Source organism: Idiotropiscis lumnitzeri, chromosome 17, assembly GCF_059441095.1.
Source record: "Idiotropiscis lumnitzeri isolate Australia: NSW breed Sydney's pygmy pipehorse chromosome 17, RoL_Ilum_1.0, whole genome shotgun sequence".
Lineage (NCBI taxonomy): Eukaryota > Metazoa > Chordata > Actinopteri > Syngnathiformes > Syngnathidae > Idiotropiscis > Idiotropiscis lumnitzeri.
Genome location: NC_142407.1, coordinates 4578859 through 4591845, shown reverse-complemented (window position 1 = coordinate 4591845; position 12987 = coordinate 4578859). Strand labels below are relative to the sequence as shown.

The 12987-nt window shown below is 40.0% G+C and overlaps 1 protein-coding gene across 1 annotated transcript in view; it reads left to right on the top strand.

Moving 5' to 3' along the window:
* The window catches only part of LOC148319804 (forkhead box protein O1-A-like), a 19032-nt gene extending 10807 nt beyond the window's left edge, over positions 1-8225 (top strand). Inside the window, exons 2-3 of the mRNA XM_088279498.1 lie at positions 3413-3604; positions 4453-8225. Of these exons, the coding sequence (XP_088135624.1) occupies positions 3413-3604; positions 4453-5613 (1353 nt within the window). The 3' untranslated portion in view covers positions 5614-8225. The remainder of the gene's footprint in view (positions 1-3412; positions 3605-4452) is intronic.
* Positions 8226-12987: the final 4762 nt, after the last annotated feature.

Genomic DNA, 12987 nt, shown 5'->3' with positions numbered 1-12987 from the left:
AAAGGGATTTTTTTTTTAACACAGCAATAGAATTATATGACTACCATTATATGGGTTGCGGCTCAAATTGCTCGGTTGGGTTTGTCTCATAGCATTTTTCACTTTCAAGCCTCCTTAATCTGGCCCTGGGAATATACCTTGGTGCGTATAAAGAGGTCAATCAAGTTAATCAATTTGCGAATGGCCCACATCCAGATGACGTGTCATGCAGCCTCAGGTATTTAAATGCTTTAAAGTGTTTTTCAGTGTGAGGGCTGTCGCTATGTGATTTTAAAAAAAGAAGTGCGGCGACAATGAAACATCCAGGCCACTTTAGGTCGGGCTTTCAGGGGGCTAATGTGTGTGACAAGGGGCACCTCCTGAATTAGCGAGGCTGGGGATGCCTTTTGTTCTCTCTGAGTTGAGGTGAGGTCTGTCTCAGACGAGGATTATGCAGACTGAGGAGAGAATGCGTCTTCCCGGGGACCAGTCGTGCAGTCCGTGATCTATTGTTAGAATTAATCAGAGGGTGTATATATTTGCATATCTCCAGTGGTTTTAGCTGTACTTTTACTTGTTGCTTACTTATGGTTTCAGGTCTGTGTGTGAGCCTGCACCACTCAGGTTTAATGGCTTATTTCCTGTTTGCATCCATATTCAGGGAGGAAAAAAAGTCTTGATTCAAATAAACAGTGACAGATTAAATATTGTTTTCATGCCACCTCACTCTCTCCTTTCTGCATTTGCAGGATATCCTTCACTGGGCGCCTTGTTACATAAAAGTCTGGCCGAGAAGGGAAGTTGAGTCAGAAAGTATAGTACATTACATACGAGCCTCCATTCGACCTGTTTACATGTCTCCGTCAGAGGCGGCTGAGGAGCCTCGTGTTCAGCGTGCAGTGAACTCATTGACCCCGGCCACATAGCAACATCGCACTCTGGCACCCTCCTCCCCTCTCAACATGCAAACCCTGTAACCTCCACCCTGCTCTCATTTTTTCTGCTAAAATGTTCTCTCCTCCTCGCATGAAAGTAGGCGAACTAGCTGCGGTTGCGTGGCGACAGTCATCCAAATTAATAGACTGTCGTTGTACTGCACTGTTTTTGTTTTTTGTTTTTTTACTTGAAAGCATTGGGGAGATTTCGAATGTTTACGTTCACATGTCCTTACACGAACGCGTGTACTTCAAACTGATTGGCTAGTAATAAAACGATTACCCTCTTTGCTGTAGTTATTCAAAAAGAAATAAAAAAAATACATAAAGTCCATGTATTGTTTTGAATGTGAGCATCATAACTCCTTGCTCTGTTCAGCCCTGATGAATTCTGTGGTTGAAGACATCTGGCACCACCGTAACTGCAACGAGCAGCTTTTGTCTCATTGTGGCTATGAAGGGGAACTTCCCCACTCTTATGTTCCGTTCAACATGTTGTTCTACGGCAGACACGCATTGTCGTATTTGAAAGATTTTGTCCCGAGAGGCCTCGACGGTACAATACGTCTGCATGTGAGTTGCACGGTAGTGTTTTTTAACCCTCTTCTTTTTTCCCCCTCCCCTTCTGAGAAGATTATGACAGGAGGCGCCGCTGGCTCCCTTTTTAGACCCATATGGTATCATTAGCGAGAAGTTCAGGAACTATATGAGACTTTAGGTGCACACACGGGTAACTAAAAATGGCTGCCTACAAAAAAAGTGAGCAATTTGGGGGGAACCAAAAGTAATGCAGCCCTCTCTCATTCGCTCTGCTTTTTAAAATGTCCTCCTCTTTGCGGTGATTTCAGCTCATTCCCTTACTCATGTTGACCCATGAGTAATTGACGCCCCCCTTTTTTTTTTCCTTTTTGTTTTCTCTGCCTGCTTTTCCACTTTGGAGTACTTTTGCCGCCAGCAGATGGGTGGGATTGAGATATGCTGATAAAACTGCACTGACATCACGGGAAACATATGATCATCACCTCCTGTGATAAATAATGAGCGATTGCAATTTCCTCAGAGACTCTGTGTGTGTGCTGTGTGTGCAGTGTTGCCAAGCCAAAGGCCAGAGAAAACAAATTATTTCAAGGCTTTACTGGTTGTTAATAGAAATCATCACATTATGGTGAATCTCTGGCTACTAACAAAATATGTTCCCAAGTAGCATAGGTATGACATTGGAGCAATCTGATTGGATGCTTAGTTAATGATGTGATTTTCCATGTGATAACGCAATCGCCTCATTGCTTTTGTTTCCATATTATCATTTGAGCTTTTGGAAAGAGGGCAATATTTCAGAAAAATGTGTGCAGATAGATGCTTAACTTTCAGTATTGAAGTAATAGAAAACTAAAGAAGGGAAAAAAACTTGTAACAGCGATGTTAATAAATGGTTTATTCGTGTATTGTTGGAAAAAAATATATACTTCGCAGGGTTATTTAATTTGTTATGACTGTAAGAGAAACGTTGGGTCAACTCAAAAGTTCAACTAGTAAATGTTTTGAGTTTTACTGTTATGAAAATTGGTCTTCCTGAATTTCTCTACAAATTAATTTTACAGGATGGTTGTCCCTTTATTGCAGTGCTTCTCAAATAGTGGGGCGGGCACCCCGGGGGGGGGGTCGCGGTGTGATGCTGAGGGGGGTGCGTGTGACTCTGGGAAACATGCTATTTTCCCCCGCCATACTACAAATCAAGTGTAATTGCACATCCACTCCAGTAGGGGGCAATGGTGCTCTCATTGCCCATTGGATGAAAAAAATCTGCACAAATTGTTTTCTTCATTTTTGTTTCGTAGGTTAAAGTGTTTTATATATTGTGCTCCTGTGTCAATTTGAATTTGTTATAATTTATTGATTTTGTTTGCATTTTACAGCAGCAAAAGTCTGTCAAAAAATGTTTTCAGCTTAAACAAGGATATTATTATTTTTTTAATTTCAGGCACTTATCTTTTCTTTTACTGTCTAATAAACAATAAGGTTTCTCTTTAAAGTTGAAACTTTAGGTCTTTTTGTTTTCTTTGTTTCCAAGGATACTATGTTATGCAGAGGTGTACCTATCACTATTTTAGAGACAAATGCTATTATTTAGAGTTGCGATGGTGAGTGGATGGTGGGATGGGGGGCATGAATTGTTTTCTTCTTGCTAGGGGGCGTAAGAGAAAATAATTGAGAAGCACTGCTTTAATGGAACCCGACTTACAGGTAGAAGTAAAAACAACGTATTTGCTTTGGTTCCATAAATGTCGGTAATTTCTATTGTCAGGTTTTTCCATTTAAATTGATGTTTTAGGCCCAAAAACACCAGTTATGTTTTATAGTGTAATGGCAAGTCCAAGGTAACCATAACCTGCTTCTGTAATATGCCTCAATACAGGACAACCCTAAACACAGAAGATGAATAGACATGGATGGCTATACCGATGATATTCAAAAGCTTCACCTTCTGACCCTTCCAGAACTCCATCAGACACAACCTTTCGCTGCATAGTCGCTTTGTGCGGATTCATAATGAAGGAACCGGCAAAAGTTCGTGGTGGATGCTGAACCCAGACGGGGGGAAGAATGGCAAATCTCCTCGACGCAGAGCTGCCTCAATGGACAACAACAGCAAGTTCACCAAAAGCAGAGGAAGAGCCACGAAGAAAAAGGTACAGCACAGTCTATGAACTATGTAATTTATTTTTGTGCTGAAGTGAGTGGAATAAGATGTTTTCTATTCTGTAAAGAAGGTGTTCTCAAACTGGGGTCTGAACATGCCTGTAGGTGGGCAGGCCATTGCTTCTCAAAGTAATAAGCAATAAATTAGAGTGCCAAGTTGTACCATTCAAAATGTGGATAACAACCGATGGAGCTCGACGTGCCAATGAAACCAACAAGATAATAATAGATACTTCATTGCTTTGGGAGAATTAAAAGCTTGATTATGATTTTTACATCACTTAATCAGTCATCCTTGCATGTTATTTATTTATTTAATAAATAAAAGGCATATTTTTGGAGGGCAAAAATGTATTATTCAAGAACAAAAGGCATCTTTTCCAGAGGACTAAAGTTGGATTTTTGAAACTCGCTTCTTAAAATAGAAGTTTTATTCCCTTGTTAAGCTATGACATGTATAGCATGTTACTACTTTATCTTGGAAAAATACGACTTCATTCTTTCAAGATTACAACTTTTCATCTCGATAGAATACAGTATAGCTTTGTGATTGAAACAATGCATGACTATGACTTGTGACTTTATTCTCATAACGTTATGCCATCTTTTGTCTTCTGAAAAACAAAATCCGAATTTACATCTTAAATTTTTGTAAAAAAAAAAAAAAAAAAGGTATATATATATATATATATATATCTCACACGAATTACATTCCATACAGATAACAAGAGTGTCAAAAATCCCCCCCTATAAAGAGGTCCATGGATCCAAAGAGTTTAAGAACCCTTTTTATACAGTGTGTATATTTGTGAGTTGTTTGTGTTTTCCACACACCCAGATGGCTCTACTGGACGGGGCTGAAGCAGGAGCGAGCAGTCCTGGTTCCCAGTACTCCAATTGGCTGGGAAGTCCAAGCTCCCACAGCAACGAGGACTTTGAGTCCTGGAGTTCTTTCAGAACCCGCGCCAGCTCAGATGCCAGCACCTTGAGCGGCCGTCGTTCACCATTCTCCTCCGAGCAGGATGACCTTGGGGAAGCCGAGGGTCACCTTATGTACCCTGGGGGGAGTTCAATTGCCCCGCCCCTACCCAGCCTGTCTGAAGTGTCTGGATCTATGGGTGGCTCAGAGATGGTCATGGAGAACTTGTCGGATAATATGAACCTGCTTTTCCCAAAGAACCCCCAAATGGTATCTGACTCTTCTCATATCACCATACATCAGAGTGGTCCTTATAACTCCCCCCAGTCGCAACAGGATTTCCGAAAATGCATGTACCCTCAGGCCAGGATGAATTCAATGTCCCCTGTCCCGCTGCATCCGCTGCAAGAGAACAAGCAGGACTATGGGGCTTATGAGAACCAATATATCTGCCCTAAAGAGCTGATGCCCCCTGTAGCAGACGCGAGTAGAAACATGGTTCCCTTTAAGGAGTCGCCAATTTCTCTCATTGGAAGGGGCCGTTGTCCAGGGCCCACTTACGACAGCCAGAGACAGTTAGGGGTCCATAATGAAACCAAAATGATCCACCCCGTTCAGAGTCTGTCCGTCCGGCACGCAAATCTGCAAGCTATACATAATCATGGTCCTCCAACCTCACTGGATTTGAATAGCGGCAAAATGATCCCTTTGACCAATGTGAGCAGTCTTTCGGGGGGTCTTCCCCAAATGACCAGCTTGAGGACACACATGCATCTATCCCGTGGTCACCTGGCCGCCGCTTATGATGTCACGTCTCCCTACCGCGGCAGCAACGGCTACAGGGAGCCGCACCCACATGCTCATCACCAGGAGCGGCTGCCCAGCGACCTGGACAATATGTCTATTGAGAGGTTCGAATGTGACATGGAGACTGTCCTCCATGACACCCTCATGGATGGCGGGGCGCTGGACTTCAATTTTGACCCTGCAGCCGGGTCTCAAGTGTTCCCCCCGAGGGTGAAGACCACCACACACAGCTGGATGTCAAGCGAGATTGGTGGATTGTCCATGCATGAATAGTAAAAAATGTTTCCCTTCGTCCATCCATCATTATCCTCAGTCCACAGATTAATGTTAAAGTTTTGTGTGTACCAATGCAATGTGTTGCTGTTGTCAGTGTTTTGTGTGTAAGAAGCACATGACACCAGTTTGCAAGTACTTGTTGAATACTTGCAATTTGTACTGTATTTTTGATATTGGTGTACAGTTAAGGTGCAAATTATTCAATGCCTGGCCAAAATCTTGTAAAATTATTTTTTTTTGTTATCTTTTAGCCTGAAATGACACAAAAGAGATAAAACTAAGAAGACTTTGTACTGTAGATTGCTTTTACATTTTTAATACGATCTATGCCCACCATCTTATCATACTGTTTAGAGTTTTTTTTTTTCTCCAAACCCCCCAAAATAGCATTTTTACTAAGTAGTTCGACATTTTTCCAAAAACAGACCTTCAACCAAACATTCTCTTCTCTTCACCTGGGTATGATTTTTTTTATTTGTCCTACAGAGGATGACGACTTTTGATTAAATTATGTCATGTTTTCCCCTATCATTTTTTTTTCATTCAAAGGCAGTTTTATTACAGCTTCCTTTCAGATGCAGGTTCCTCTAACGTGCACTGTTGAGCTATACTGCAAACTACAATCATAATAAAAGACATATTATAAAACACACAGTACACCTTTCTGAAACTGAATTTCCTATCATAATTTTTGATGTGTTATCAGTGAGGTTGGCCTTTCAGGGTAGGTAGAAATAAAATCAATTTTGATGGACAGCTTTTATGATACAATGCATACACCCATGGAATTGTTGGTACCCTTATGTAAAAGAAAGAATAATCAACAACGGTCAGTGACATAACAGAAAAAAGTAACAACAAAACTGAAAATGAACTTGCGTTAATCAGGCATTGCATGTGGTTCTGCAGAATGATTACCCAAAAAATTAAATCTGGCCCGTAGAAAAAAAATTAGGCAAATCTGAGCTGAAAAATGCTTTTCAGGGAAGGCATCTAACAGCTGGAGCTGTTTGCTCTTGAGAAGTGGGCCAAAGTCTCCGAGGGATTTACCGAAATTGTTTGATTGCAATGATTGTTTTAAGATTATTCTGTTGGACCACAATTGAAAAACCAATGCCTGGTTTTCATTTGTTAACATTCAATATTACTTTTATAAGTTTGTGATTCGTTTGAAAGTTGTGTTTATGGGTGAATGTTGTCCATGCATATTATAAACTATTGCAGTGAAAGTTGAATACAACGCAATGCATTTGTCGTTAAAAATGACTTGTTGATTGTTGTGTAAATACTACCTGACAGTAGCTGGAGCGAATAGCTCCACATTATGGTGGGATGTCTCTTTTTCATAAACTTGTGTCCGTCCGTGTACAAATGTACAACATCAAACGAACATGCAAAAAAAAAAAGTATACAAAATTCAGTTTGCGGCACGCTGGATTATTATTCATCTTAAATATGAATGCGGCCCCGACATTCTTTTGCCGTGATATTGTCCAGGGTGTTTGGTGAGTTTTTTTAATTTTTGAAATAGTAACTTACGGGCTACCATAGCTCAGCTTCCTGCGAAATGTAATTCTGAAGTGACACCAAGTGAAAGGAAAAGATTCTCTCTCCAGAATTTGAAAACCCTGTTTTAAATTAACACATCATCTAAATACAGTATAATATTTATTTTTTTGTTTTGTTTTGCAGTTGTAACTGTTGAACCTTTTATCTTGCTCAAATGTACAGTAATGATGCGTGTGTGTGCGTGGGTGTGCGCGTGTGTGTGTGAGTGCGTGTGTGTGTGTGTGTGTGTGTGTGTGTTTTCTGTATTTGGCTTGTATTTATGTCAAGACGATCGCCATATAGAAGGTGTTGCCTTTTAGTGCATTCCTTGTTTTCTTGAATGCGATAATAACGCAGTTGTTTGCAAATACATTTCAGGAATTCTTTTGCCATTGTTTTTTTTTTTTTTTTTTAAACTTGAGTGTATTTTTATGTCAAATTAAGAGAATGCATCTCATTAGAGTTGCGCAAACAGTGCACTGGATTTCCTTTTTTTTTTTTCTTTTTTTTTTTTTGCTGTACATTTTAGCAGCTCGAGCTGTTCCTGTATGTAATATTCCTTTTTATCTCACTAAAAATATGGCAATTCACTGTGCCCACACATATGTGCTCTCAGACTGTTGTAGATATTCAGTTCTTATGAAGTTTGTCTGTTTCTTATCAATATACACAAATGTACTGTATGTATAATTGTGTCACTTTGCTATGTATCTCGAGTCAAACTTATAGCAGTAAATTTATGAACATTCAATACCTCAACATATTTTTACCTCTTATGCGTTGAAGGGATTATTTTTTTTCCTGGTTGTAATGTTATTTACTTTGTTGTTTGCATCTCAATATATTGGAAAACAGATCCTTATGGTCATGTTCAGAATGTTGTCTCTCTACTTGTCTACTGCCTGTGTTCTTTGGAAGATGATTATAGCCATTAGTTTCTAATTGTGAATATTTTCGGACACAATCAAAACAATAAACTAAAATGTATTGTTTTGTAAAATTACTTTGTTTAATATTTTTGGAAGATACATATTTTAATAAAGTGGAAATTCTTGTTCGAATGAGCCTTTTAAAACTGCTTCATCTTAGTACAGGAGCACATTGCTACATCAGTTTTAGCTAAATGACAAAAGCAGGAAATGAACAAGTTTTTATTTTCTTGCTAATTGGCCAAGGCTGAGATTTGATCGCCAAACCTCAAAAGACAGTTGGTCAGTGAGTTCCCCTCTGACTCCATCATGATCAAATATTTTAGTAGTTTATCGCTCAAAGGGTCTATTTAAAGTTCACATTACATGCCAGTGTGCAATACAATTTTTTAAAAATAAATTCCCTTCCATGTGTACACATTTGCCTCACTTGCACCGTCTAATTGTTTTTATGAAGTGGTACATTTTTCCTTACCCTATTTTAAAGATTCAAAATATGAAAATGAGATTGCAGTATGACACAGGTCAGGTCTGCACCACTGTAAACTATAACTTACATTAAAAAATATGGATGGACCAGAACCTACAAATGTAGCTCATGCGCTCTCTGAGGGGTAAACAAGTCACAGCCAGACTCATTTTATGGTCATATAAACCTGCAGTTACTGATAAGATACTTGTGGCTGTCCTTAAATAACTTTGAGGATATGAAGGTTTCACGTGAAGTCTTTTACAAAACTGCTGATTAGTCTGTTTTTGACATCGACTTTGTAGAATGCAGATTATAAATTGTTATTGCCGGTGCAATGACCTCAAATGACACAACATGACCTATGGTTGTTCATTTAAGTTCATAATTCCCGGTGACAACAATGTAGAGTTTGCTCAGTGGCGTTTGAAATGTTTTTTAATACAGTCTTCACCAGAGGGCATCTAAAAAACTGGAATATCACTCCGTTGTGCTCAGAACTCCACAAAAGCCACACAATGTAGGCCGTGCCTGCAGCAGTTTGTGCAAAATTTAACTCAACAAACGATAAAAAAACAAAACGAGCAATAAAAAAATAATGAATATTCAACGATGTTCCACAACTATTTCATGTATCTGTTTTCTATTGTGCTTTTCTTGAGCCAATCCCAGATGATTTGGGGTGACAGGCTGAGTACAGTGGAGGCAGTGTTGCACAATCTATACATATTAGTTTCCACAAGTGTACTTGCATCCAGTGGCCGGCTGAGCATTTCACACCCAGGCCTTCAGTGAAAACCTCCTTAGTACGAATTGAATAAATCCCCCTCATATCATTTTTGACACCATGGCTGGAGAACTAATTTACAGAAAGTCACTTACACACTACTGAGTGAGTGTTGGATGACCTAGCTTCTCTTGAAAGGTCTGTCTTGAAAATGGCCTCGCAAGTGTATCTAAAATTAAATCCACACTTTTCCCTCCTTCTGCCGTTGTGGTTTAAAAAAAGCAGGAGTATATTTTCGATTTTTGAACAGACGCTGGGTGTGAAGTGAACAAGTGAATATCTAATCACAAGACGTGTTCAACACCATCAACATGAGGCCTGCGAGAAGGCCTAACTGTCATCAACTCGTGATTTGATCAACTCGAAGAGCCCCTTTACTCACACAGAACAGACGCCCACACGATTGTATCGGAAGGCCGCAGATGAATAGTGCGTGTCACTGGTATTATGAAATCTGCCTAGCAACACAAGATGGCTGAATTCAGAGTGGATAAAAACCCTCACCTAAAAATACAACACTTGGATATAATATGACATCAATGTGAAGAATATATCATCATGTCATTATCCACACCGCTTATCCTGTGCAGGGTCGGGGGAGGGTGCTAGAGCCTATCCCAGCTGACTACGGGCGAAAGGCGCACTACACCCTGAACTGGTCGCCAGCCAGTCACAGTGCAGACATAGACATCGTCACTGAGTGGGAACTGAACCCACGCTGCCCGCACACAAGTCAGGCGAGTGTACCACTACATCATCAGTGACTGAAGAATACATTATATATATATATATATATATATATATATATATATATATAAATGAACTTTTATCATAAATCTGATCATGATTTCTTGATTATGTTGGGTCAGCAGAAAAGGAAAAGGCTCATATTATTGAGGCAGTTTTGTGGTGTGGAGGAGTGCAGAGCGGTACGGTGGCGTGAGACCATTTAAAGATTTAAAAACATTTTTTTCAATTTAAAAAAATCTTAAAATGTACTCTGCAATGTACAGGGAGCCAGTTCCAGAGAAGCCAGAATTGAAGTTATATCCTCCCTCCTGCGAGCTCCATTCCCACCGGGACGACTGGCTGACTCCAAAATATAGTACATTACAATAATACAGCAGAAATGTAACAATGGCATGGATTGCTGTTTCCAAATTCTGTTTAAAAAGGAGAGGCTTTACCTCAGCCAGATGTCTAAGATGAAAAAAGCTGGATTTGACAACAACCAACCACCATCACTTCTATTTTTCTTCCTATTGAAATTCAACTTCAGTGCCATTCAGGCCTTGATTTCCTCCAGGCAAGACAAAAGTAGCATTAAGGTTAAAGCGTCCTTTTTGCACAGCAGGATCTGACTGTTATCTGCAGAGCGGTGAAAGAAAATAGATGCTTGAGTAAAAAAGAATACTGGTGCAGCAAATACAATGAAAGCAGCAGGGGCCCCGAAATTGAACCTTGTGGAACTACACGACAGTAGTGCAGAGCTGGACTCAGAGCAACCAAAGCTAACACCAAAAGTTCTGTCAGCCAAATAGGATCTAAAACACTCTCAAGTGCTATCATTAATATTTACGTGGAGCTGCAAATGATCCAACAGTATACTACGCCATACAAGACATGGTCTCGTCACACGCGATTAATCCCACAGTGGGAGCTATGTAACTACAAAGAGGCAAAGCCCCAACATGTTTTCTTAGTGGGAGTTGTTTTCCACTGGGCGTGAGGTCACCTCTCCTGCTTGACCGATCAATTAAACTACGAGATGACTCAAAGTGGGTGGTCAAGTAGGTTAATGGCACTCTCACTTGTTTGTTGTACTTTGAACCATAACATGTTGTTGATGATGAAATACAGTAGGTCCTCTGAGGCTGTGGACAATTGTTGATTTGTCTGACTTTTGAAGCAAATAATGCATAGAGTTGCCACTGTATAACCTTTATAAATTGTGCAGGCTTATTTCATAGTGGTATTCTAACATTCTTTCAACAGCTACACAGAAACAAGTTCAGTCACGCGTGACTTTGAAAACGTGAATCACGGGTGTGTTAAAATGGAAGAGTGAGAGAGCAAAACAAGAAAGAAAGGAGATTAATTTATTCGATATTTGCTGCTTTTACTTCCAAGAAGTACTTTGGTAATCACTTCCAGGCTAACAACAAACAGAGTGAAAATAAGTCTCTCTCTGCTCTCCGTTTTGTTCTCCCTCTCTTCTTTCTGTGTCTGTGTGTCTGTGTCTGTGTGTCTGTGTGCGTATATATATATATAGGGGATACAGGAGGATTATAGGACCTAACTACTCAGTGGGGATGAAGTTACGTACTGTTATTCTTTCTGAGTTTTCTAAATGAAGTTAACTTTTGGCTAAAGCGTCCCCTGGTGGGGGTGGAGTAGTTGATTGGAGGTCTGCCTAATGATTTTGTGTGGCCCAGGTACACAGCCAAGAAATAAGGTGATGTGTGTATTTGGAGCTAATAAAAACACAACATGCATGCACACACATACACTCATACACAACTTCTGAGCTGCAATACTCTACACTGTATATCTGAACGGGAGGTCCGGATGTGTGTGGATTCACAAAATTAACTCTGGGACTGAGGGCTGGATCTTGGAAAGTTTGTGCAACTGAAAACACTGCAAATCATTCAAATCAGATATTTAAAAAAAACTACACTAAATTAATCTGTCATATGCCTGTTTTGGGATTACCCAGTGAAATAATATAATTTCACAAGGATATGCATGTGCCCCAGCACAGTTTAATTCGCCTGTTTGGGAGGAATTTATCCTCTGTTAATCACTGAAAATTCACCTATTTGCTGTTGTTGTGTTCAGGCCAAAGCCATATCTCTTGTAAAAATATTTTTTGGCACCAGCTGGTAGATGGTGACAAGCTACAATGTTGAACTGAGGGCAGGAGCTTCCTAGGCCATCCATCCATTATCTGTACCGCTTCTCCTCACTGGGGTCGTGGGGGGTGCTGGAGCCTATCCCAGCGATCTTCGGGCAGTAGGCGGGATACACAGTGAACTGGTTGCCATTCGTAGTCCAATAAAAAAAATAAAGGTGTGTCGCAGCCATTTTCTATTCTTTGTAATTACACACCTTTGAGGATGACCGTCAGTTACTCAAACAGTTTCTCAAGTTGTGTCAGGGTTAGCTTCTTGTATTACTGTAGTAAGGGGCATTCACCATGATGTGATGTGGTTTTGTAATAGAGCACTTTGAAATATATAATGGAATATAAAATAAATACAGTGTATGGCACATTTTTTCAGGCATATAACTGGATGCACATATGTTTTATGTGAATTTATTGCACGCTAGACACAAAAATCAATCTAGTGTTCAGAAGTGTTCTCCCAAGTACTCCTCTGCCCGACGTTCATATGGTCAGCGGTGGTCTTGGCCCTTTTTTTAGTTTGTGAGTGCTGAGAAATTGAAAATAAATTCAGGCAGTTTCTGCTAAAGCTGCTGTCAAAACAAAGCAGAGGACATTGGAAACTTTTTAGTGTTTACAGAATGACCTCAATAAGGTGACTGAATATAAAACATTAGCTAACAGCGCTCTCTTCGGGGCAAATTATGGTAGTACAGGACAAATCTAAACCAAAAATGCGGATCCAGCTTTT